We start from the raw sequence: 24,234 nt of genomic DNA, 5'->3' as shown, positions 1-24,234 counted from the left end.
CCTTCATACATCGTTTTCAAATAGATTGTCCAAGTAACATTATAATTTTTCACAATCTAGAAAAAGGAGTGTATATTTCTTGTCCAAAATTATCAGGAAGATCGAAATTGTTGAATCCCCATATTAGCATTTGAATAAGTCAAAACCGGATCACCAGACACAGATGATAAAGGCAGTAGGGGTCTACTGCCTTTATAACACATTCCATCTCCATTAGGCATGTCTTTAATTGTTCATGCTAAATAAAATAAATTGATTTGTTAATGATAAAATGCCTATTAGTGGTGTATGTTAGAATACTAATTCTAACATACTATCTAATATAACATCTAACATGAGAGTTGCAATGTGAAATATAAATTAGTAACGTTTTTTTTTTTATTTTAACATTTTCACATTGTACATCTAAAACTTTAATATTCAATAGGTGGCCATTGGACCACATTCGGTACGACAGTCTTCTATATATCATACCAAAACCTAATAAAACCACCCTTTTATAGATAATATAATTATTGATAGTATCATGAATGTACTTTTGCACCATCAAAAGAAAAAATATAATAAAATGTTTGAGAACCTTTCAGGAATATATGTAGTATGTAGGTATTTTTGTATGCAGTTAATTCATTTACTCTTTCCTTTTATTAATGTTCTGATCGTTGATATATTGAACTCAATTTCTTCTGTGTTCTACGATTAACATCTCTCTAATTTAAGATAATAATGACTATTCCAACCTTGGGGAAAATAACGATATTAGGCAACTACCAACTAATTTTGCAGGGTTTTTTGCAAACTTTTTAGAGAAAAAGTTGAGAGATACAATCAACTCTAATGAAGAAAATATTTTCAAAATATCGAGAATCATAAATAATAGGGTTAGCTTGAGAGTTTGACTTTTTTTTTAGCATATGCATTTTATTGGTTTCCCCGAGTTCAGAGTTATTTGACCAGCACGTGCTTTGTTAAAGTGAGAAATCAAACAGTTTTGACAACATTCAAAAGAGATTTGATGATAACCTGTGGACTTTACATGTTTGATCATTCCTTGTCGTCAAGAAGTTGAAATAAGACCTACGAGACTTGTTTTCTCTAAGAAAAAATAGGGATGAAAGGGCTCTGGACCGTGTATCATTATCATCATCCTTTTGCTCTCTTCAGTTGCTCTACGTAGGAATTGAGAAGAGAACTACGTTGGCGTCCTTTTTATTTCTCCTTCATGCCTCTCTTCCCTTGCTTTTTATTTTATTTTTCTTGGTTTACTTTTGATTTCATTCCTTCTATAAAGGACCTCCCGATAACTTCTTCAAATTCATTTCAATTGAAGTTGAGCTCTTCTCTAGCCCAGTGATTCCTTCAAGCATTTTTATTTCCGTTTATTTAACATGCTCTTCTTGTCCAACAAGTCAAGTGATGATCAAAGTATACGACACTCTGAATATCTTGACATTTAAATACCCCCCCCCCCTTATTTGATGATTAGATATATGTGTCAGTAGTTACTTATATTCGTGTGAATAGAACTCGGAGAAGAAGTAAACCATAAAAGGTAAGAGATTCTGTCAAATCCAGAGTTGACAGTTTTTATTTATCTCTCTCCCTCAGAGTGATTTTTCACAATGTAGTCGATTTTTTTAACCCTCCAGGTGCTTCAAACATTATCTTCTCCCCTTAGTTATAAAAGAGAGGGGAAAACAAGTTGTTGTTTCTTAAGGAGAATTGAAAAGTGAGAGGGAGGAAACAATAACATGTTTCCCGGTTTAAATTTTATTATAAAGATTTTTTTAATAGCTGTCAATTGCGGGTTTCTAAGAGAGACACAATTTTTTTAAATTTTGAAACTGATTTTATATATTTATGCGTAACAACACCTTATCTATTATTACTTTGACAATGTTCGATGATTATTACTTTTTTTCTACAAGCTAGGACTTAGCTGACGTCTATAAATATAATTACCCTTATTTTTGTGATTACAGATCAATCCTCACTTTTCAAATAAGGCCACTTCCTCTTCCCTCCGTACCTTATTCTTCTTATGTACTTATTGGGGACTATGAGAAGAAGAAAATTTCCCTACGGAACGGATGGAAAAGAGACTATTCCTAACAAACAATAATATGAAAATTCAACATGAGACTCTACTTAGAGGAGTATTACTCTGGATATTATTGGATTTAGAGTTTACAGAACCTTTCCGACCACCGAAGAGCCTGTCGCTTCCTCTTCTTCATTGATTACAAATACGTCTTCTAACAATTTACTACCGTTACAAGAAGAGGCTGGCGAAAAAAACCTCTTGAATCCATACTTTTTCGGAAATCAAAGTGGGTGGAACGGAAGTGAAGCCGTCTCGGAGGAATGGATAAATGGAGAAGAAGAAGAGGTCACAAGTTATCAAACTACCACTTTTGTACCATTTGATGTCAACTCAGGTAATCCCTTCTTAATTTCTTTGTTTTTAGCAGTCCTTTTTAGGCGTCTTATATAAGCATATATAGACAGCTACTAGTGATACGCAGGGCTGTGTTTTTTTAGAGACCGCAGGGTCTGCACCTCACATAGGGCCATGTCTATGATTAAAAAAAAAAAAAAAAGACATTTCACTTTTTACCGCTCATTAAATATTCCAATATTCCAATTAACCAACCTGTAAGGCTGGGTCAAAATTGATTATATATAAATTTGACATAACCACTCAATATATATACAATTTATATCGTTCAAATTGTAACGGAAATGGTATAACCTACCACTCTCATCAATTATGTTTAATGTTAGTTTCCAAAAAAAAAAAAAGAGGCATTTACATCAAATAATCGAAGGTTACTTTCCTGTATTTAAAAAAATATGTAAAAAATTCAACGTGTGCTAAGAAGAGTGAGAAAATGTGGATTCGCATGAGTTTCTAGCCTTAAACGCCCTAGAATGAGAAGGAGCACTTTTGATTGTTAGTAAGAAATATGACATTTAAATTGTTAACAAAACATCACTACTCTATGATAAAAGAGCTGGTTGGAATTACGGGATGAAAATACACAGCCTAACTCGAACCGCAGGTAACCCGTGTATCACTAAATTAAGCACCCACACAATTATCAATTAGTTGTATTCAGTAAAAATAAGTTTGAAATATAATTAGGAAAGTGTGAGCAAATGAACTAAATACAACTTTAGAGTGAAGTTTTATTTTATTTCAATAAAAAACTCGACAAAACTTTGCATTTTTTCTAATGTTAACTTATTAGATATTTGTTGGTGCCGTCTGTTTTGTGTACAAGTTGAACTTTTGTACCAACCGTAACGTGTATAATCAAATTGTAGAGGTTGTAATCCATAAATAAGATGAACAACTACAAATGAATCATTTACAATATATATTTGTGGGTAGGTCAATACAAAAATGAAATACTCTATGGATATATTAGTTATTATAATTTTTGACTTTTGTAAATGAAAATTACAAATTGATATGTTCAAGTTCAAATGCGCACAATTATATTATTTCTAAATAGATTATAAAAGCGTAATTTTAATAGATGAAAATCCATCAAGCATGCGTAATGAGACCTAGAAATAGTAGCTATTGCAAATTTTACAAAACATAAACTCTCGTAATAAATGTATATATATAATATATATGTAATGAGTTAATTTCCTTCCATTATCACCCTTTTTTTATGATTTTTTTAAACAATCTTTTTAGATCCCATGCTGGTAATACAAGAGTCAGAAATGCCTACCTAAATTATATATACATATATATATGTACAACATTGATAAAGTATGGGTTGCAAAAAATATATACCCCCTGCTTTATTATTTATATATGTTACATATAGGTATTTCTGCTAGTTTATTTATTTGTTTGAGCTCCCTCTGGTATCATTTTGATGTTGTCTACCTTCTTTTTTTTCACTTTTTCTTTTTGTTATCTTTTCCTATTTATTTTTTCATTTGTACAAACTCCGTATATAGTCGGATAGTACCAAGCTATTCTTTTCTATAATCAATCTAATAACAAAAGCACATATTTATTGTTTAATACTATGACTATTATCTCATGGGGGTTTGCGTGATTGTTGAACCGTAGGTTTTTTGTATCTTCATCCTTGGTTTTGCCTCTCTTATATCATCATGGCATGATGAGGTCTTCTTTAGTACTACCTTACTACGCCCCCACCTGATGAGTGAACGTACAGCGTCTACATAATTATTTCATCAAGAAAATACAAACAAAACCTTCATTAAATGAACATTTAAAAGTATTTTTTATTGAAACTTAACAATTGATGAGTAATAGTGCTGTACCATACTTTTATTTTTGAAAAAAATTCTCTAAATTTGAATGGTAGAGGACTTATTGAAGTTCAAATTTATATTCACCAAAAAGGACTGATTTTTTTTTAAACTTTAGAAGGAAGTTCAATTTTCCTTGATGTATACAATTATTGATTTTTAAAGTTTTGGGGACGGTGTCAACCAAAAAAAAATATCATTTTTTCAAAAGCATGTATACTAATGATGGGAATTACGGCTCTTTTTGGAGAACCCGTTCCTTCGCCTCGGGTCATTAAAAACGGCTTTAATAGATATATAACAATTACAGAGAACACCGTGCAGGGAGTCCGCAGGGGGTGGGATAGAGAGGTTGTAGCCCTCCCCACCCTGATATCAAAAATTTCAAGAAATTTTATTCTTCAAAAAAAATTCCAAAAATTTAATTTTTCAAATTTTTTCCAAAAACATGAATTTTCTGTTAATTACTATGGATTTTTTAAATTTTTTATGAATAGATGTGGATTTTTGAAAAAAAATTCCAAAAAATTATATATTTGTAAATTAATTTTTGCTTGTTTTCAAAAAAAAATTTAGGGTTGGGATTTTTTTCAAACTCCAAAAACCTAGAACCCTCCTCCAGTTTTGGAAAAAAAATTATCTGCTGCATAAATTTCCCAAATAAACTCTTTTTTATGAATAAAAATCCTTAAAATTAGAAATTTCCCTTTTATTCTTGCTTCAAATTTTGTCATCCAGACGAGAAAAAAAAATAATAAAGAAGAAAATTTCTGCATTGGGAGTGGGGATACACCCCCTTTGCGGACACTCTGATCCGGCTCCTGATTGGTGGGGAGGCGGCTACGGTCGTTTACTTGGAAGAAATGGTCATAGAGCCGTTACGCTCGTGATCGACACATCACTGGTGTATACTGTAGATGCATGTATACTACTTTGTTACGATTTTATAAAAGTTGTTACATATGTATACAAACTTACAATTTCTTCGTTTCATCACGTCTTATTTAATTACTAACTATTAATGGATGTTATCATTTCATTTGGGTATATTAAAGTTAGAAATTAATAAGTATCCAAATTGTGACGTTGTCATTATACAGAATAATTATCAATTATTAGTAATTATTAGTTAATCAGTAAACCCTTCATATTGTTTATAGAATGTAATTTGTATAATTTTCTTATCCCGAAGTTTTGATATCTTAATAAACACTCCCATCGACGACAAATTTCTAACAAATCGAGTATAACGGTTTTCCCTCATCTTATCACAATAGGCTGTTCCAGGCCCATCTATCATAAATTAATTTCTGCAAAGTAGAGACGGTTTATGGTAATTGTTTATGATTTATATAATTTTAGTTTTTGTTATTCATTATTAATATTCATAAAAAAGATTTCGAAATTTTTCATGCAAAACTCATCAAATCTGTATATTATTGTTCAATACTCACAACGCATATTAATTGGATTACTGCAAATCTGCAAAAAAACTGTAATATTTATTTTACATCTACATTTTTAGAAAATATACAAAGGAACCTAGCCAAAAAAAAAACTACTTGCAAAGTACGAAGTGAACATTGTATGCTCTGAAATAAAGGTATGTCGACAAATAGTATTCAATAGCCATTCAATTCCTTATCTGCTGGCCTGACTCTTAATAGGATACAATTTTTGAGCAAAAAGTTAGATGATCCATGAGTAAACAAAAATATAAAATACTTGTATTGATAAATATATAATTATTAATATTCATTTGGATTAGGAGTGAGCCTATTTTGGCCTGCGGCAACATGTAGCTCAGCAAATACATACTAATGTGTGTCTCAACAAAAAGCTTCTATAAAGCGTTATAAGCGTCATATTGCCATGTGCTATACTCTTCTACAATCCCTTCCCTTAACTAAAAGCTTATTGTCAAATATGTGAGTAAAAAATATTTGTGTCTATTATTTTTGAGGATGTTACAATTTTAAAATTTAACAATGTATTATTTAAATATAAATTACTAAAACATATATAGCAGTTTTTGTGGCTGGTTTGCTACTTGAGAGAATCAAGTATGTACTTACAAAACTAGTTGAATAACTCAACCTAAAACAAATTCAAAACCCTTAAAACTAGTTAGCTTTTTTACTTTTCAGAGTCTCTTCTCTTCAATAATCAATTTGTCAAACCTTGTATCAGTGACGATTTTATACTTACTGCGATATATGAAACATGCAACAAAAACTTTATCTCTTTCCACTTTGACATGATGTCTTAGTATGTAGTGTGATTCAAAGAATTGATGACATACAAAAAGGGAGGGCGGCGGGAGGCAAGAGGCTTGCATATCTATGTAATTATCTAAAATCGATTCCTTGCATACATATCATTTCAAATAACACATTGACTCCAAAGTCTCGGATTTTACAGATAGATGTCATTTTTTATATATTATTCACCTCATTTTAATTAGTACCAACATTCAAGAGATAGCTTTCAAAATTTCATTACAATCTGTTATTAAGTATGTAATTTATTGTTCAAAGTGTGACGCTACTTTTTTTATTTACTAAACAATGGATCAGAAACAATATGTGTTTGTACACATTTTACACTGCTTCTTCACCGAAAATAATACCGTTCAAGCTTAGCAATGGCTTGAGAAGTGTTATGGAGACCTTGCTCCATAAAGCAAATAAAAAGCAATAATAATAATAGTTTAGAAAGGTGAATTTTGAACGAAAAAACGTGTTTTCTTTGTTAAGCCCGTGACTTTTCAGCCCATTTGTTAGAAAAAGCCCAATTTTATAGCACGAACATACAAATTAACGCGATATTACTCCAAATTAGAGCTCTACCGATATTTTTTTTTTTTTTTTTTTTTTTTGAAACACACTCTAGTACCTCACCAGTCAACATTAATGATCCGATGAATACTAACACTAAAAAAAAATATCGGGGAGCAGGCCCTGCAATGGTGCATAATGGTTGTTTATTTAAAGCTATTTAATAGCTTAGTATATTTACCTCATCTTGCCGATATTATTATCCGCGTTATTTTGCTGTACCATAATAATAAATGTAATAGATATTATTAATTAAAAAAAAATATTTTTTTAACCCCTGAAATTTATTTCCCAATACATTACCAATTATCAATTTATCAGTAATCAGTCATAAACATAGGAAATTAGGTTGTAATCTAAATATTACATTTTTTTTATGAAATTGTCCCCCTCTTTTTTTGAATTGGTTCAAGTGATAATGGGGATAAATGAGCGTGGGGGAAGTAAATAATTCATAATCATGTATGACGTAATCTCAAGCACTTTTTGCTGAGATTTTAAGACAAATGATGACGTGATGGATGTATGACAAATACATGGGTAAAAACGAGTACTCGCTGACGAGTAATTACCCGCAGTTTACCAGTTTTTGGATTGCATTTTTTCCATTGATGTTCCGAGTATGAGTTCACTTTTACTCAGGTCACTGCCAAAACTGTGGATTAATAATGCAAAGTTTGTTTTTCTATGGAATACTTATCTTTGAGTGTCTCCTCCAATATCTTAAAATCAAACAGTCACGTAAACTACTTGGTCCAAAAATATAAATGTAGCAAAAAGCGTATGTAGCTAAGGGTCTGTGTGTTATATTGAAAAAGAAAATATTCTAAAAAAACATGTTTTATGGATAGTAAAATGGGTTTATACATCTTAACGAAAGGTGCAAGTACCAAAAAGTATTTTTCTTTTTTAAAGAAGTAGTAAAGTATTTGTGTTTGCAATTTGGATTATTATTAATAGCTTTATATTACATTTTTTTTAATTTTTTTTTTAAATGTTTAAATTTGGCTATAATTATTCCCAGATATCAAAAAAGTGATTTTTTCCCAATGAACTACGAATGTCTGTAGCATAAGCCTTGAAAAACTTTGTGGTATAGTTTAACAAAATACTCAGAGCAGCCGCTACACTCGTTAGTTAGTCAATAAAGCATGTATTTGTGGACGTATTCCGCTAGCAACCATAATATAATTTGGGGATCTTTTTTCTTTCTCTTTATAGAGGAGGAAAGGTTCAGAGATACAAACAAGATAATAAGAAGAAAGAAAACTTACACTGTCCGTCATCCTTGGAAATATTCTGTTGACAAGGAGTTTGATTCATGGGTTATTAATAATATATGAAGAGAAATGAATTCTCATGAATCCCCCTTCCTCCCTCCATCTTTCTTCTTTGAAATCCTTTCTTCATCTACGCTATAATATTAGTGTTAAGACTTAGTCCAAGACCGACTGTTTATTTTGGTTCGGTCCAATGATATTTTTTCTAGACTAATTTGTACCAATATTTTGGCCAAGGCAACGAACTTAAAAAGTTCGTTCCTTGTCACTATACCCCAATTTCCTCATCCAACCTGACTTATGCACACATTTAACTTCATATGACGTTATTTTAGGTCGAACTGAACAATTTTAAAACACAACTAACGTCAATAATAATTTATTTATAGAACCGGTCTAGATCATATTTTAAATGAGACCGATCCAGAGCTCATTTCACTTGTAATACCTGTCCAGAGAAAGTTTCGCTACAGGACCAAATTAGTTCGGTGTATTATAAATCAAAACATTCTGGGACCGGTTTTGGATTTTCGGACTGAAATCCAATACTAATATATAATATATATGTTCTAAAAATAACTCCTTTGGAAAGATGAATACTTGTATGTTGTATAAAAACGGATTCTTAAAATAGAATATTTTATGATCGTTGTAGTTCTATGATAAAAGTAAAAAAAGAGATCCCTACCTACATGCATAGGTATACACTCAGCTATAAATAAATATAATATACATACATAAATGATGGTACATATGTATAATATACTCAATGTATATCCATGAGCAGGAGAACTAAAATTATAAATAAACTTCCGAATTTTGAATAAATAAAAAGTATTTTAACTTTATATCTATTAAAACTAAGTTAAACATACTACTATACTGTATAAATAATTAAATTCATGAACATACATATATCAATACATAAATTATGTAAATAGAAAGGAATTGGTTGGTTGGTTGGTTAGTTGGATAAACCCTTTGGAATTCCCTTTATATATTGTGAGCGAGGAAGAATGCATATGCTGCGTCAGTATACAAACAATTTTCAACAAAAATTAAAAAAATAAGAAATCCTAATAATTTTTTTTACTACACCCCAACATTTCATCAGGGCGTCCGCAGGACTATATTTTGATAGGGGGGTAGCTTATTTTTTTGGAAATTTTTGAAAAAAATCCAAAATTAATAAGAAATTTTTTAAAATTTTACAATGTTGATTTTTTTTTTTTTAAACGCCCAAAACGCTACCAATTAGCATCCCTGGCTATAGAACTTAAGGAACATAGCACTTTTAAGCTCACCCATTTCTTTTTTTTTTTTTTTTTGGGGGGAGTTGGCGGCCTGATTAACTATAGAATTTTACCCAAATTAATATTATAAATAGATGTGCTTCTGAACCTTCTTAATCATTAATGTAGCCGCCCTTAGTGGCTATGATGGCTTCCATGGACGGCAGAAGACCTGGCATCCACTGTGGATGTAGTTATCTATCATGGCTTCCCAATTCCGGTAGACAGTGGCTTTAAGGGCATTGGTGATTGGATGACAGACACTGAAGACCATCCCATTGAGATTCACCCTAAAGGTTTACTCGAGAAGGCTGTCATCATGGCAGTAAGAGGCCCCCTTTTTTAATAGTTATCTGGACAGTCTGGTATGAAACTCCAAGATCTCTTTCATGAGGTATCATGGACTTGAGGGGATTGACCTGAGCTATTTTCTTTCTGAGTCTTTCTAACCTTCCAACGTTTCAAACTTGCTGCGGCATATACAGAGATCCTGAAGATGCCCAACTGCTTGGAGGGCGCTAATGGAAATTTGTCGATCACTTTCAAGTGCCATTTTCTTGACTTGTACGTAAGCTAGAAAGCTTATTTTCTTTTTTGTAACTAATTGTTTATCCTTTAATAAATCGAAATATGAATTAATTTCAATCACTCAATCTTCATTAATTATTGAATTAGTAAATATTCAGATTTCAATGGACCATCCGGTATTATGAGCTTTAAAACAAAGTAGTGAAACACGCCTGTTAGCTTGAGGAGATACTTGTTCGTAATGTTATCTTTTTTCACACCCACCATGTGGGTTACTATGATACCAAAGATGACCTCACTTAATCATTTATATCATTTTCCTATGCCGAATGCAACTTTTTCTTTCATTTGCAGAATTTACCTTGTTAATTCAGTTAAAAAGTAAACTAATGGAGGCAGCGTGGTTAATTATTATGCAGTAATATTCAACTCTCCTAAAGGGAAAAAAATTAATCACGTGCGTGTTGTTTCAATATCCCATACCTCCCAAAAAAAAAACACACACACAATTTACTGGAGTGGCTCAAGGGACTCAAATCCCTTCAAAGAAAATAAGATCCTATTGAAATTCATTGTATAGGAGTTCATACTATTTGACATTTCAATCACAGTTTGAAGGTTGCTTTTGAAAAATATATTTTTATAAAAAGAAAGAAAAACGTGAAAAGTGTTATGTTTCTTGTATGATGAGGTTTGACTGTAAAGCCAATATTTTTTTTTTTTTTTTTTTTTGAAGGAGAGAATGTCAATATTTGTTGAGGGGAAGTCTTCCCTCTCAAAATAAGACAAAATATTGCAATGCCATTTATTATCTCTATATCAGTGGTTATTAACCTTTTTATCTCAATCAAATCATTTCCCCTGATAAACTTTTTGAACGAACATTTATATTTGAAAGGATGTAATTGATTTTATTTAAGAAAAAGCCATTACTTTTTTCTTTTTTTACGTAGATGGCGTTACGTAGAATCAACTTTTATGGCGTGAGATGGGGGATATGTATCGAAGATAGTTATTTTTATAGATTACAGGGTTTATAATTTTAAACGCCCCTGATGTCAACTGTGGACAATCAAAATCTGCGTTGGGCAAAGTTTGGAGGTCTCTCAGGCAATTCGAATTAGAAAAAAATGGGATTTCTGTGTCGAAATTGATCATTTTTCGGCCTCCCCTACCGTCCCAAATATGAGAGTATGTGTCAAAAACTATAGTTTATATATTTTTTAGAATATATGTTATAGATATTAGAATATACCGTGCACCTTTTTATTAATAATTGAAGGGGTATAAGATGGGCTCAATATTTTGCTATTTCTCTGTTTTATCAAAGATAATGTTCCACATTTTTGCTCATCAACTATAACTTCGTCTATACCTAGTTAACACACCTTGAAAAAAAGTCTCAAATGGCTCCAACACCATTATGACTACTTCATCCTGCTGAACTGTTGGCCTCCAAACATGCTAGATCTTAATCCTATGGATTTTTTTTTGTGTGTGAGCGGCCATCGAACGACAAGCCAACAGAAACCCCTGCAACACTAAATACGGATTAAAAAGGAATTCCTGGATTTGCTTAGGGACCAAGTGGGGAAAGGCTGCTTGCACTTTTGCCCTTGTATAGAGACTGTACTTGAGGCCAGAGGTGATTTTATTGAATAAAATAAATTATAATCTATCAAGCTTTCAGAATCTGGTTTTTTTTTTTTTTTAAATGGGATTTCTAGTTGAAGTTACAATTGCATTTGAAAATGAAATCCTTTACGCACCACATATAGCTTTCTCACTCCGTATGTATATTAACGGGCTTACTTATTAATAGTGATGTCCAAATGATGCAAATAAGATTAAATTGCATTTTTTTTTTGCATTTTCGACCTTTAATTGGATTTTCCCCGCCATTTTGAAGTAAAAAAATATTCAGTAAAGTAAAGGGGGATGATTGAGGCCGAGTTTTGGAGGAAGAAGAACAAGAAAATAGTCAGCCAGTCGAATTTCTTTTCAATATATTTACATTCATTCGAAGTGAAGGATCATTTAAATTTACCATGCCTAATATAGTGGACCCTCGAGTCTTCATTAAGGACCCGGGTGTCACAAAGGTTTTGAGTTATGTGCATGGCACAAAGTATTTGCTATGCAAGCTTTGCAGCTTTTGGCGATACAGCCAACAGGAAGTGTGTCCTATAACACCTTGGAGAAGTACCCTAAGAAGACGATAGCTAGCCACATCAGATGATAATGCAATAGAATAAGGACCTACTTGATAAAGGAATTTTAATTTTATATTTCTTTTTCACCTGTATACATCCTATTTTTTTGCATTTTTGGTCTTTTTCTGGAATTTTTATTTGTATATTTAGTTCCATTTTTATGCTTTATTTGTACATCACTACTTATTAATAACGCCTTTGTCTCAACTATTTTTAGTTTCCCATGTGAGAATGACTTTTTTTTTTCCTACTAATTAATAATAATAAATGTCAGATGTTGTCAAATTAAAGAAAGATAAATAATTAATAAAAATGTAGGACTATAGATCATAGTTATTTTATAATAATTAAAAATTAGGCTACTTGTGAATGACGTGATAGATATTCTTATTGCCTTAATGTCTTATATTAGTTTCCTATACTTAGTTAAATCCTTCTTCCTTCCTCCTTCACATAATTTCATAGGACCCAACAACAACAAAAATAGACCAAAAAAAAGGAACGTCATATTTCACATTGTATATATGGAGAAATATGATCATTAAATTGATGAGTGGGTGGGTGGATATGAAGGATGATGATATCACAATAGAGGGTAGGAATAGCTTTCCGACTGACAACTTTTATTATTTATTATAATATCTTGTCAGAGGGACATCAATATTATTATGTATTTTGTTTTTGGGGATAATTGTGTTGAAGCTCAGTTTGAGAACGATTTTTTTACCAATTTGGTCATAAATGAGTTTTTCTAAATCGATTTGAACCGATATTTTTGGCCAGACCGAAATTCAGACCTTGGATCAAAAACTAATTTTCTTAAAAAAGTGGTGGGACGTTCTTTTTCTTTTTTCCTCAAGTTTATTATCTTTTAAAAAAAAAACCAGATCAAGACTGACTTTTTAGTTGATAGGTTTTTATAAAAAGACCGGTCCAGACAGAAGTAGGACCGATTGAATTAAAATTAGAACGGCGACAGACCGGTCTAGGATTTCCAAACCCAACCCCAACACTAGAGGGTATGTCATTGGCGGCTAAATATCTTTATGACGTAGTAAAGCTGCTAGTACCGTTGTCAATAGCAGTTTACATAGTATAGTACCGTTTTAAATATTTCCCATTGACACATTGTTTTGGAAAGAATCAAAGTTGCGTCACACTTCGAACGATAATTCACGAGCTAAAGAACAAATTATCAACAAATTATCATTCAATTTTGAATGCTGTCTTTTGAACGTGAATACTAACTTAAAATGGAGTTATTAAAAAAATAACACCATCTATATGGGAAGCCTAGGACTTTTGATCCTTGAGCTATAATATTTTCCTTTGTTTTTTTATTGTTCTTTCCCCTTCAAAAGATTGATTTAAATCGTTCTTCTTCATTTCTCGAATAAAAGATTCTTGTTTTATATTTATTTATTTTCTTTTATAACTCTAAAGAAAATCGATATGCAATATACAAACATTTATTATATAACAAAATTATTCTGTCTCATTATACTATAATTGACTGTCAAACAAAGTCACCTTTCTTTTGGTGGGAACAAAAATAATTAATCACTCATTGTGTAATTAAATTTTGCTAGAAGTGAGATCATTTTCACATTACTAATAGTAGTGTTTGGTGTACCGGTACCAAAGTTATAATAATTATAATGATTTTAAATTTTAAAATTTTGAAAAAAAAATTAATATTTAGTAAAAAATACTTGTCTTTTCGACATGTTTGACAACAATCAAGTGATTGTTGGTCATTAAATCTTGTGACTTGGAATTTTTGCAAACTTTAAGTGCAATTTGTGTCACCTCAAAGGGTTAACTAGAATTTATTTATGAATAAGAATAAAAAATTAGTAATTAAATAGTAGAAAAAAAAATGTAAATAGAATACAAACTCATTTTTGAGAACAATAATCTTTGTTTTATTTTGTGTTGATGAGCAAAGTTGAGCCATGATTATGTTGTGTCTAAATATGTCCAGACTAGTAATGCACGGGTTGACTTTTGGCCCACAGGTTGGTTCGGGCTGTGTATCTTTAACCCTTAGTTTTAAAACAAACCAGCTCGATCAACAATTGCTGATTAAGTTAATTTACCCTTTAAATGTCATATTTTTTACTAAACAAGTGTACCCATTCCAAGGCTCGCAAGTCTCACACATTGGACTAGAAAGTCAAGCATATCTTTCTCACACATTGAATTTTGCATACATGTAAAAATAGAAAAAGTGACCTTGAATTTGACGTAAAACATTTTTTTGAACACTAACATTGACGTAATGGGTTGAGGATCAAGGGTTGTACCACTTATTGTGACAATTTGTTATATAAAATATATTAAAAACGTTACTTCACACTAAAAAAAAAAAAGAATTTGCTAGTTGTCCTGTAACCAACAAGGTTGTATTACTGCTCGGGATTGAGAGTGAAAGAATAGAGGCTAATTGTACTTTTCTAAACGTTAAGGTAATTAATAATGTTAATAAATGGAGAAACTTCAGCTTGCAAAGTCGTATTGAACTTTATAATACCCGTATTTTCCCTCTTGTTATATATAAATCAACATCCCTACCTACATTAGCCGATAAGGCTATCAATGAAGAAAAGAAATGTCTCCCTGACCTCTTCCATAAATCTTATATTTGTTGTCTAAGTAGACCAAGAAGTATCACTGAGGTGAAGGACTCGTTCTCTTGTCTAAAATTCTTTCAAAAATTTATGAAAAAATTCTTATTGATCTTTTATCTAAATCGGATTAAGAATGGAAAACAGTTGTCTCCAGCTCACCTGCTTCTAAGATTATAATTGGCTCTGATCTCTCTAATATTTTTATTGAATTACTTTTCCCTACATGGGGTTTTTGTACAGAGAGTAGTCTTGAAATGTCAGCCTACGTACAAATGAGCTCAATACGACAATTAATATAATTAGCAAAAATTGCAGGAAAAAATATTCATCTAAAAACCTGATGGATTTTGTAGATTTGGAAGTTGAAGCTCTCTGAAAAAATGTTTAACAATCCACTGCAAACTAAAAGGCCATCTTCAATTGTGCCCAGTTTTTATTTCCTATGAAAAAGTATTCTTATTCTTATGGGATGCCAATGTCGTGGCACTTAAAAACTGAACATCCAGCAGCAAGTGTTGATGAGATGAAGAAATAATGGGTCAGGTATTTTTAATACCCTTGTGCTTTCAGAATCTTGGCGAAGATTTACATGATTTGGAGACATATTTGTTATTAAAACTATTGGATTAAATCTTGAAAAATTGTAATAACATATTCATATAGGTTCACTTAGTATTTACATGAACAAAATTTGAAGAAAAAATATCATAATTACTATTATGAATAATAAACATTAAAAAAATGTATATGATGCCCTGTATTGCATCTGGAAAACCCAAATTTCGCCTTTCCCTTACACATTGGACGTTTGCAATGTCTTAACTGTGGGTATACCTAATAAGGGAAGCCCATTTCTGCCTCTCAAGCTTTTTCTATATGCTTATCTCGAAAATGTATGGAGATTAGGTCAATATGATGGATAAATTATAAACAAGGGAGTTATATTCATTAGTTCCAAGGTTAATAAAAATACAAGGTTACGGATGTACGACTGATGTATGACTTCCACCACGCTTTTAATATTTACGTCATAGTAGATGAGTGGTTGAGTGTTTTGTCAAAATCTGTTTTTCTTGTCCAGGAGTCGGTAAGATAAATTAAATTGAAAATTCTAGCCAAAGTGACGTCATAGGCTATAAGTGGTTGCATGGTTTTGTCAAAATCTACCTATCTTACCCAGCAGTCGGTATAATACATAAGATTGAAAATTCTAGTAAGTCTAGTAGTCTAAACTTTAATTTCTATTAAATTTGTCTTACTTCCAGCGTTCATGAGTCGCTAGGCTTGAAAAGCAGAAGCATTACTGACTTGTAAAATATAGGCCATCGCCCTTTTCTTCATCTAATTATCCCTGATGGACAGCTGTTATTTTATCCAAGAGATGTAATTGATACTTATATGTCGTGGTAAATTAATTAACCGTTCGCCTAATGGAAGTTATAGAAAAAGCGGTCTCTCCAATTCTACAGTTGGGATTATCGAGTAGAAAAGTAATGCCCTAAAAAAGACCAGAGAAATAGAATATGCCATTTTAATTTGCAAGGCACTTATCACGGGAAAACTAACACAGTTGAAACCTATAAAAGTGGGGAATTAGGAGGGAATCTCATTCCTGCAGCTGCTACCTATACTGTTTTTAAAATTTTAGATGATAACATGTCAACTATGGAAATTTACGGAAGATCTTAGTAAAGTACATGCTTGACTCTACTCTCAGGAAGATTCTTAATATATTTATTATGTTACCCTTGACTAGCTGCTGGATTCCTAGATTAATAAATCTCATTTCAAATTTAATTTTATAACAAGTATATCCTTTTATTAATTAATAATAAAAAAAGAAGAAAAAACTCTACATAGTTTAAATGAGTTTAATTTGAAACACTTTTTTTTTTGTTCCACATATGTTAGTTATGGAATTGTTACTTTTTTTATAAAAAAGTAAAATGTTTAATATTCTGTTTCATCATTAAATTAAATGCAAAGAAGAGAAATTAATGGTCTTAAGTACATACATATATTACAATGTATACGATAATGTTCCTCTTTTTTTTTTTTAAACAAAAAAGAAAAAGAATTATTTATTAATACATTTTCTATATAGAAAAGGTGCATGATGTTGTCGGTCCATTTTTGAAAGTGCTTGGAATCCTTTTTGTATATCAGACATAAGTACAACGTTTTTTCGCAACCCTATCCAAAAGGCTAATAGATTTTTAGACGGGCAATTTAATTATCTAAAAACCATCTCCTGAAACTTCCTCCCCAAAAGTATTTTTTTCTAAAAATCATTTAGATATTTGCATCTGGCTCATGGATATCTACAAAGCACTCAATTGAGTGCTGCTCAAAATTCTTGTGCGAATATGGTAGCGCGCTCGCTATTTTAGAAAAGCGATAAAATTGCTTGAATCTTTGCTCTTTCATATAAATTGTATTGCTTTTTCCGTTTCTATATCTTATGAGATAACATCAAAAAATCTTCATGATTGCTAGAAAAAGCCGTTGAATTAATGCTCAAGAAAGGCTAAAATATTTTTTATTGCAAGTTTGTTTGTTTTTTTCAAATTTTATATTTACCTTTTGACAGTCGAGGTTGAGGTGGATAAAAAAGTTGGACTTTTCTAATGATGACTCTCAATCTTATTTTAAAATACATACTTACGTCATACATTTGAACCCTCTTATTTACAGGCAATCTCAAGCTTAAGGCAACACCCTGTGAAGAACCTAAAGACTGCCGTAATATTGACGGATCCTATTGCAATAAACAAACAGGTCTCTGTTCCTGTCGAGCCGACCATCCTATCTCAGACTCCTTTGATTGTTTTCGAGAATCTAGAATAGGAGAATTTTGTCACTATGATGTTCAATGTGTGAGCAAAGACTCCCAATCCAGATGTGATAGCACTCTTCATATTTGCCAATGCCAATCCCGTTTTGTCGTCAAAGGGTCCTCATCAAAAAGAGGATGGTGTGTCGGTGAGTTGAATACTTCTCTTGAAAAAGTAGTATAATAAGGGAATATGTAACGAAAATTATCAGATTTTTAATATTTTAAATTACATTATGGAAATTTCGGATTCATCATGGCATTTCCTTCCCTACAAACAATAAATGTTTCAAGTAACAAAACCTTTTTATGTCTAAAAGAAGAATTGTTGAGTTTAGAAGATCATATTTTGCAGAGTTCTTAGAAATAAATGATCATTGGTCTGTTCCAAATTTGATCGAAACCCGTGTAAGGTCCGAATTATCCAAATGAACCATTTTTGTTTAATGGATAAAAATGAATGATGGAACTCATTAAAGTTAAATAATTTGTACATAATTATTTCTAAAGCTAGAAAAAAGGGCCAGGCGGTTTAACGTCCGTTATAAAGTATTTTTTGGCTAAATTTCCTATAACCTTTATCTATCAATTAATTATATTTGTATGAATAATGTATATGTTATTTGATTAGAAAATGATAAGGAGCTCAATACGAAGGCTGGATCCTATATGGATCCAGCCTTATTTGGAATCATGGGTGGATTGGTTCTAATGTTCATCATCATTTGTGTCGTTCTTCAGCTCTTTGCAAGGTATGTTGATGATTATAATAACAACAGAAAAGTCTTTGTGTAATATGAGTTCTTTTTCTTTTCTTCAAATCTCCTAATGTAGGGCACAATTCCGAGATAATCGTACCATTTTTAACACACCGAATCCACGCCTCATGAACGTATCCCTCATGAAAGACAGTAAGTTCTTTGGTCGGGCCAGTAAACGAAAATCCAACACAAGTACTAAACATAGAAACTCTTTTGTGAGAACTCAGAGTAGTGACAAATCACATGAATCACAAGAGGAGGATGATGATATATTTCAGGGTTTGTAGCCAGAACTTAGAAAATGGTTTCAGAAATACATTCGTGCTTTTATTTTGTTTACAATACTACATTATAGCATCATAAGCACTAGTGTCTTATACACTTGAGAAACCAAACTTGTACCACTGTAAAATGTGCCCTACTTTTATAAATATTTATATTAGTGTTGGATCCAAGTACAATCATTTTGGAGTTCAAGGGAGTTTCAAAGTTTGAATTCTGAATCGATTTTAATTCTTGTTAGGACAGTATCAGAGGTGGGCAGATTATTGATCGCCAGAATACCAAAATTGTAAACACTCTAATTTTATCATTACTACTGGCTTTTGAAGATTTGATATTCGAGTCTAGAGCTTCAGTAACGCTTTGAGTTTGTTCTTAATGGGCTCACCAAAATCCAATTTTCTAATAAATAGATTTATAAACCCGTTGCCTCGGTCATGTAGTCCTCTTAGCGCCACTTCCACGAGGTCAAGTCACTCCCTAAAAATCAATTTTATTTGTGGATTAAAGTTAGCGAATTAGCGTTAGAGTAACCACAGACCTAGAAAATTAGTAGAATTAGTGATATCAGAATGACAAAGAAAATTAGCAGATTAGCGTTTGGAGAACTAACAAAAAAAAAAAAAAAAATGCAGGTGCCCACTTCTGGACAATATACACCTTTTGGAGGTCAGTAGAATTCCAGAATTTGAATTCTGAATCAAGTTGAGTTCGTGTGTATATTGTAAGACAATATACACATTTTTGAGTTCGGTCGAATATAATTTTTTGATAATTTCTTCATAATATCAGGGGCGTTTGCAGGATCATATTTGTCTAAGTTTTTGAATTTTTTTGAAAAAAAAAATTGTAAAAAAATTTAAAATATTAATTTTTTTTCGAAAGAATTTCAAAAATCTTTAGCTATTCTCAAAAAATTCAAAAATCCACAATTGTTCACAAAAAAAGAACACATTTTTTTTGAAAAAAATTTCAAAAATCCACAGCTGTTGACAAAAATTAAATTTTTCTGGAAAAATATTCGAAAAATCCTTTACTATTCAGAGAAAATTAAATTAAATTTCAAATATTACATTTTTTACATATTATAAAATCAATTTTTTAATTTTCTAATAAAAATCAAAAATTCCTTAATTTTCTATTTTTTGGGGGGAGGCAACAGACCCTCCAGTCCACCCTCTGTGGACGACCCTGAATATGAAATCCTATTTAATACATCAACACTTTCTATATCAAGAAAGGACCTTTTGTATTTTTTTACTACCTTTCGGGTGATACTTGAAATTTGATTAATCATTACTTGAATATTTTGAATTTACTTAATTATTCGAGTTGAAGTAAATTTGAATTTTCAAAACATATTTCAGGCAAAATTGAGTATTTTGAGATGGTTGACAGCTTTGGTAAATTTGAGTTTTTTTCAATAGTGAGTAACACTTGAATCCAACATTAATTTATACTCATATAACCTGCACAAAATTAAAAAAAGTTGATACTTAGATAGTATAAATTGAATTGTTAGCCTTATTAGAGGAGGACTCACAGGGATTAAAAAAGCATACAGTGATGACTGATGAAGTTGAGCTATAGCAAAGGAAAACTGTTGAAACTGCGACAGCTTACACGACAAAAAGTTAGAGGCCTAAAATTATATTAACATACTTATCCTTCCTAAGTTTTTTTTATAAATTGAAAAAACATGAATTATATCTTAATGAATCTTTATTTGTAATACGGTGGGTTTTTTATTATTATTTTATTACTGAACAAAGTAATAAACAATTTAGAAAAATAAAGATATTCTCTATGATTTAAATTCCCTACTTATTTGAAACTATGTTCTTATAAAATTATTGAGCTAGCCTCCCTCAAAAAAATTGTCTTATTTAAAAAAGCAAACATCTTTTTCATTATTGGGTAAGTTTCGAAATCCTTTATATTCTTAGTTATCCAGAAATCATTGACTAACATTAAATATTGTTCCAGCTAGTTGAAATTAGGATTATTCTCCAATAAAAATAATTTTTATTACAAGATTCAGAACGTATGTACTATTAGAATATTTACTCCAGAAATTAGGCATCTGAAGAGAATTGTAAATCATAAGACAAAACGAGACTGACTCAAGTTTATTACTTAACTAGTAGTAGCAACTAGCTAGTGTTGGGTCGGTTTGGACTGAATGAACCGCACTGGCAATCCATCGACATGTCTCTGCAGGCCATTTGTATAGTTTTAAAAGCCTCAGTCTACGTCTTCAGTCCGTAGACAGATGCAGAATCGAGACACGTGACTAGGATTTTATACTAAGGTTCATTTTTGTGGACCGATCGAGTGATTGAATCACGTGATCGACTCAAATTGATAATCAACCGACCCAACACTACACACAGCATTGCCGTGAGGAATAATTCATCTACTAAAGACAACTTTAGCTTAATAATATAGAAAATAACACCACAACATATATTCAGTTTTCTTTCCATTTTTCATAAGCCCACTTACAGGTAGTTACTCAGTGCTTTGTTATATGTGTTTTCTCCCCGCGAATGAACGAATAATAATAAGAGTTTGATAAAAAAGATTAATAGAATGGGATGAATACTTTAGTTTCTAGAGCTCATACTGTCTGTTCCTTACCTACAAACGCTTGTTGCTAAACCTCATTACATTTTTTAAGCATATAAGCTTGTTGATAGATTGAGTACTTTTCTGACAAACAAGCAAGCAAATAGACCGACAGAAAAACTTTTCTCTACTATTACTTGATATTCATTTATCATTCTTGATATATATATATATACTCGTATTTCTCTAATATATTATTCTCGTATCAGAGAAATATACCTAATATTTAGACAAAGATGCATATTGCCTATTAACTATGAAAACATTGAAACTACGTTTGAATATTTTGGGCCTCTACGTCTTCTTTTCGACAGCTGTCGCGGCTTTATTATTTTCTTCACATCCATACCCTATTTTTTTTTATCTCTTTTGGAGGACTTAACTTTTGAAAAAAACACAATACGGAAAAATTTGATAAATATTCGAGCAACCTATGTTCCCCTTATATAGTCGTTTTGTGGGTTATTTTGCACCCCAACTTCATAATTTGTACCTCTATTTATTTTTTTGTTTCCTGCACAAATTTGTATTTATGAAGCATGCAGTTGTCCCCTATTTTGTTTTGTTTTTCTCTGACTACAGGTTTTTCGATCGTAAATAAAGTTTTAGATTAAAGATGCATTTATTTATTCATAACTGCTAAAATATGTATTGTTAAATAGGAATAAGAAATGAAGAATAACATATTTAGAATGTTAAGGAAGATTTTACAATCAAATGCTATGGCACCACTGCCACAAATAATTCTCAAAAAGGGGCATCGCTAGGGAAATAAATTTAAAAAAGTTCAAACTCCCCCCCGCCCCTCCGAAATAAAATATTAATGATTTCAATTTTATTTTACTAAAGCTGTTACTACAAGGGGGGTTAATAATAACATAAATGCAAGACAAATTATTTTCCATTAAAAGAAAATCAAATTTTGGACTTTGATAAAATATAAGGTGATTTGAAGAGTAAATAAATAAAAAAATCCTCTCCAGATAATTATTCCAGAAAGGGAAATCCTAGTCACAGCCCTCCCATAACTTTATAGCACCTTCCTCTTACTATTTAATAGCGTTAGTATCCGACATTGCCTTTAATAATAGATATGATAACTTCACAACCAATCCTTTGTTTTTCATGAGCACACTCACAAGTAGCTACTCACTCAATCCTTAGACGTTCTCTCCTCAAGAATAAACAAATAATAATAACAGATTGTGGAGAAAAAAATATGATTTGATGAACCAGGGAGTACTTTAATTCGTTGTTAAATCTCGTTTAAAGTCAAATTCATTTATTTTTTATAAAGTTCTTCCTTTTTTTTTCTATTTTAATATGAGTTGAACTAAAAGCCTGCGAGATTTAATTCTTTTTATATAGTGTATTTTACTCTTTTTTTTCTTTTTTATTGTATTGGTATATGATATACATAAGGAAGCACTATAGTCAGTGTACCTTGTGACTGTTTTTCATAATGATGAAATTTGTTTTATTATTGTTAATCATTAGTAGTCACATAAACAGGTAACATAGAAATACACTGTCAATATTTATGTTATTATGAGAATAGACAATTTATGTACTTATATACTACTTTACTTTGCATATTGACAAATTTTCACAAACGATCGGGAAACCCTATATTATACCCTATCTATGTACGCTCTATGCTTGAACTAATTGACTAAACTATTTTATTATACAGGAAGAAGTCATATGAATAACAGCAATTCAATGGATCCCAATAATGGAGCTTCCGAAAGCATAGGAAGAACCAAATCAGTTCATGAAAAACAAAAAAACTCACCAGAAACCGCCAGGGTTACAGTTGAATCCTCAGCTTAATATTGTTTGAATTGAATTTATATATTTTTTTGAACCTTTTCCATGATATTAATTTACAAATGAGGAGGTTATGTTGATACTCTACCCAAATGTCCTTAGATAATAAGATATTTCTTCTCTATCAATAATAAACAACATTTTTTTTCATTAACCAAATAAACATGTCCTTTTAACCATTAACAAAATGTGTATGTAAAAAAAAAAAAAAAAAAAAAAAAAAAAAAATCATGTTAAAATGTACAAATATAGATTTTAAGGATTCATTAATAATTCCTCATATATGAACAAATGTTTTTTCATGAAACAAGGAGGGCATTGACAAAGATGGAGTTTGAGGAGGCTTTGGGGGAAAAGTACTGACTCAAGTTCCTGTTTTGTCAACCTCTATATATTTATAAGTATCATAGTTTGTAAGGATTTTTTTTTCTTTTTTTTTTGAATTTTGATCATTGATCCTTATTGAGCCTCATTATAGAGGATTGTACTATTTAGATTCTTCCACTTATAAATTAATTTATTATTATTAATCATAATGTTAAATATAAGAATTGTTGATTTCTAGAATACATTATCATATTTAAGTACGTAATAAATTAATTGAATAAATTAGTAGTCGTGTTTATTGTCGGAATCAGGTAAATAGTTTGTTTAAATAAATGCCCTGACAAAATGCCTATCAAGTCTTTACATTGTATACAACCATTTTTCATACGGCTAGCACTCCCTTTTTGATAGAATTACCAATGGGCCACGTTTTTATAATCGAAAAAAAAAACTCATACTTGTTTTACTGTTATATGATAAGGCATTGGCAC

The 24,234-nt window shown here is 31.1% G+C and overlaps 1 protein-coding gene across 2 annotated transcripts; it reads left to right on the top strand.

The window, feature by feature from the left end:
• Positions 1-1,257: 1,257 nt before the first annotated feature.
• jus (julius seizure) lies at positions 1,258-24,025 on the top strand. Of its 2 annotated transcripts, none has more exons than XM_071889253.1 (6): positions 1,258-1,552; positions 1,983-2,438; positions 17,777-18,064; positions 18,547-18,667; positions 18,750-18,826; positions 23,280-24,025. In XM_071889253.1, exons 4-6 carry the CDS (start codon positions 18,585-18,587, stop codon positions 23,417-23,419), a joined length of 300 nt encoding a protein of 99 aa, XP_071745354.1. In that variant the 5' UTR covers positions 1,258-1,552; positions 1,983-2,438; positions 17,777-18,064; positions 18,547-18,584; the 3' UTR covers positions 23,420-24,025. The 2 variants fall into 2 exon arrangements, with proteins under 2 accessions (XP_071745354.1, XP_071745353.1); XM_071889252.1 differs by having other exon boundaries at positions 1,274-1,552; positions 18,750-18,955.
• Positions 24,026-24,234: the final 209 nt, after the last annotated feature.

The sequence above is a fragment of the Lepeophtheirus salmonis genome, chromosome 1 (genome assembly GCF_016086655.4).
Source record: "Lepeophtheirus salmonis chromosome 1, UVic_Lsal_1.4, whole genome shotgun sequence".
In the NCBI taxonomy this organism is placed as follows: domain Eukaryota; kingdom Metazoa; phylum Arthropoda; class Copepoda; order Siphonostomatoida; family Caligidae; genus Lepeophtheirus; species Lepeophtheirus salmonis.
This window is presented reverse-complemented; position numbering and strand designations above follow the sequence as displayed.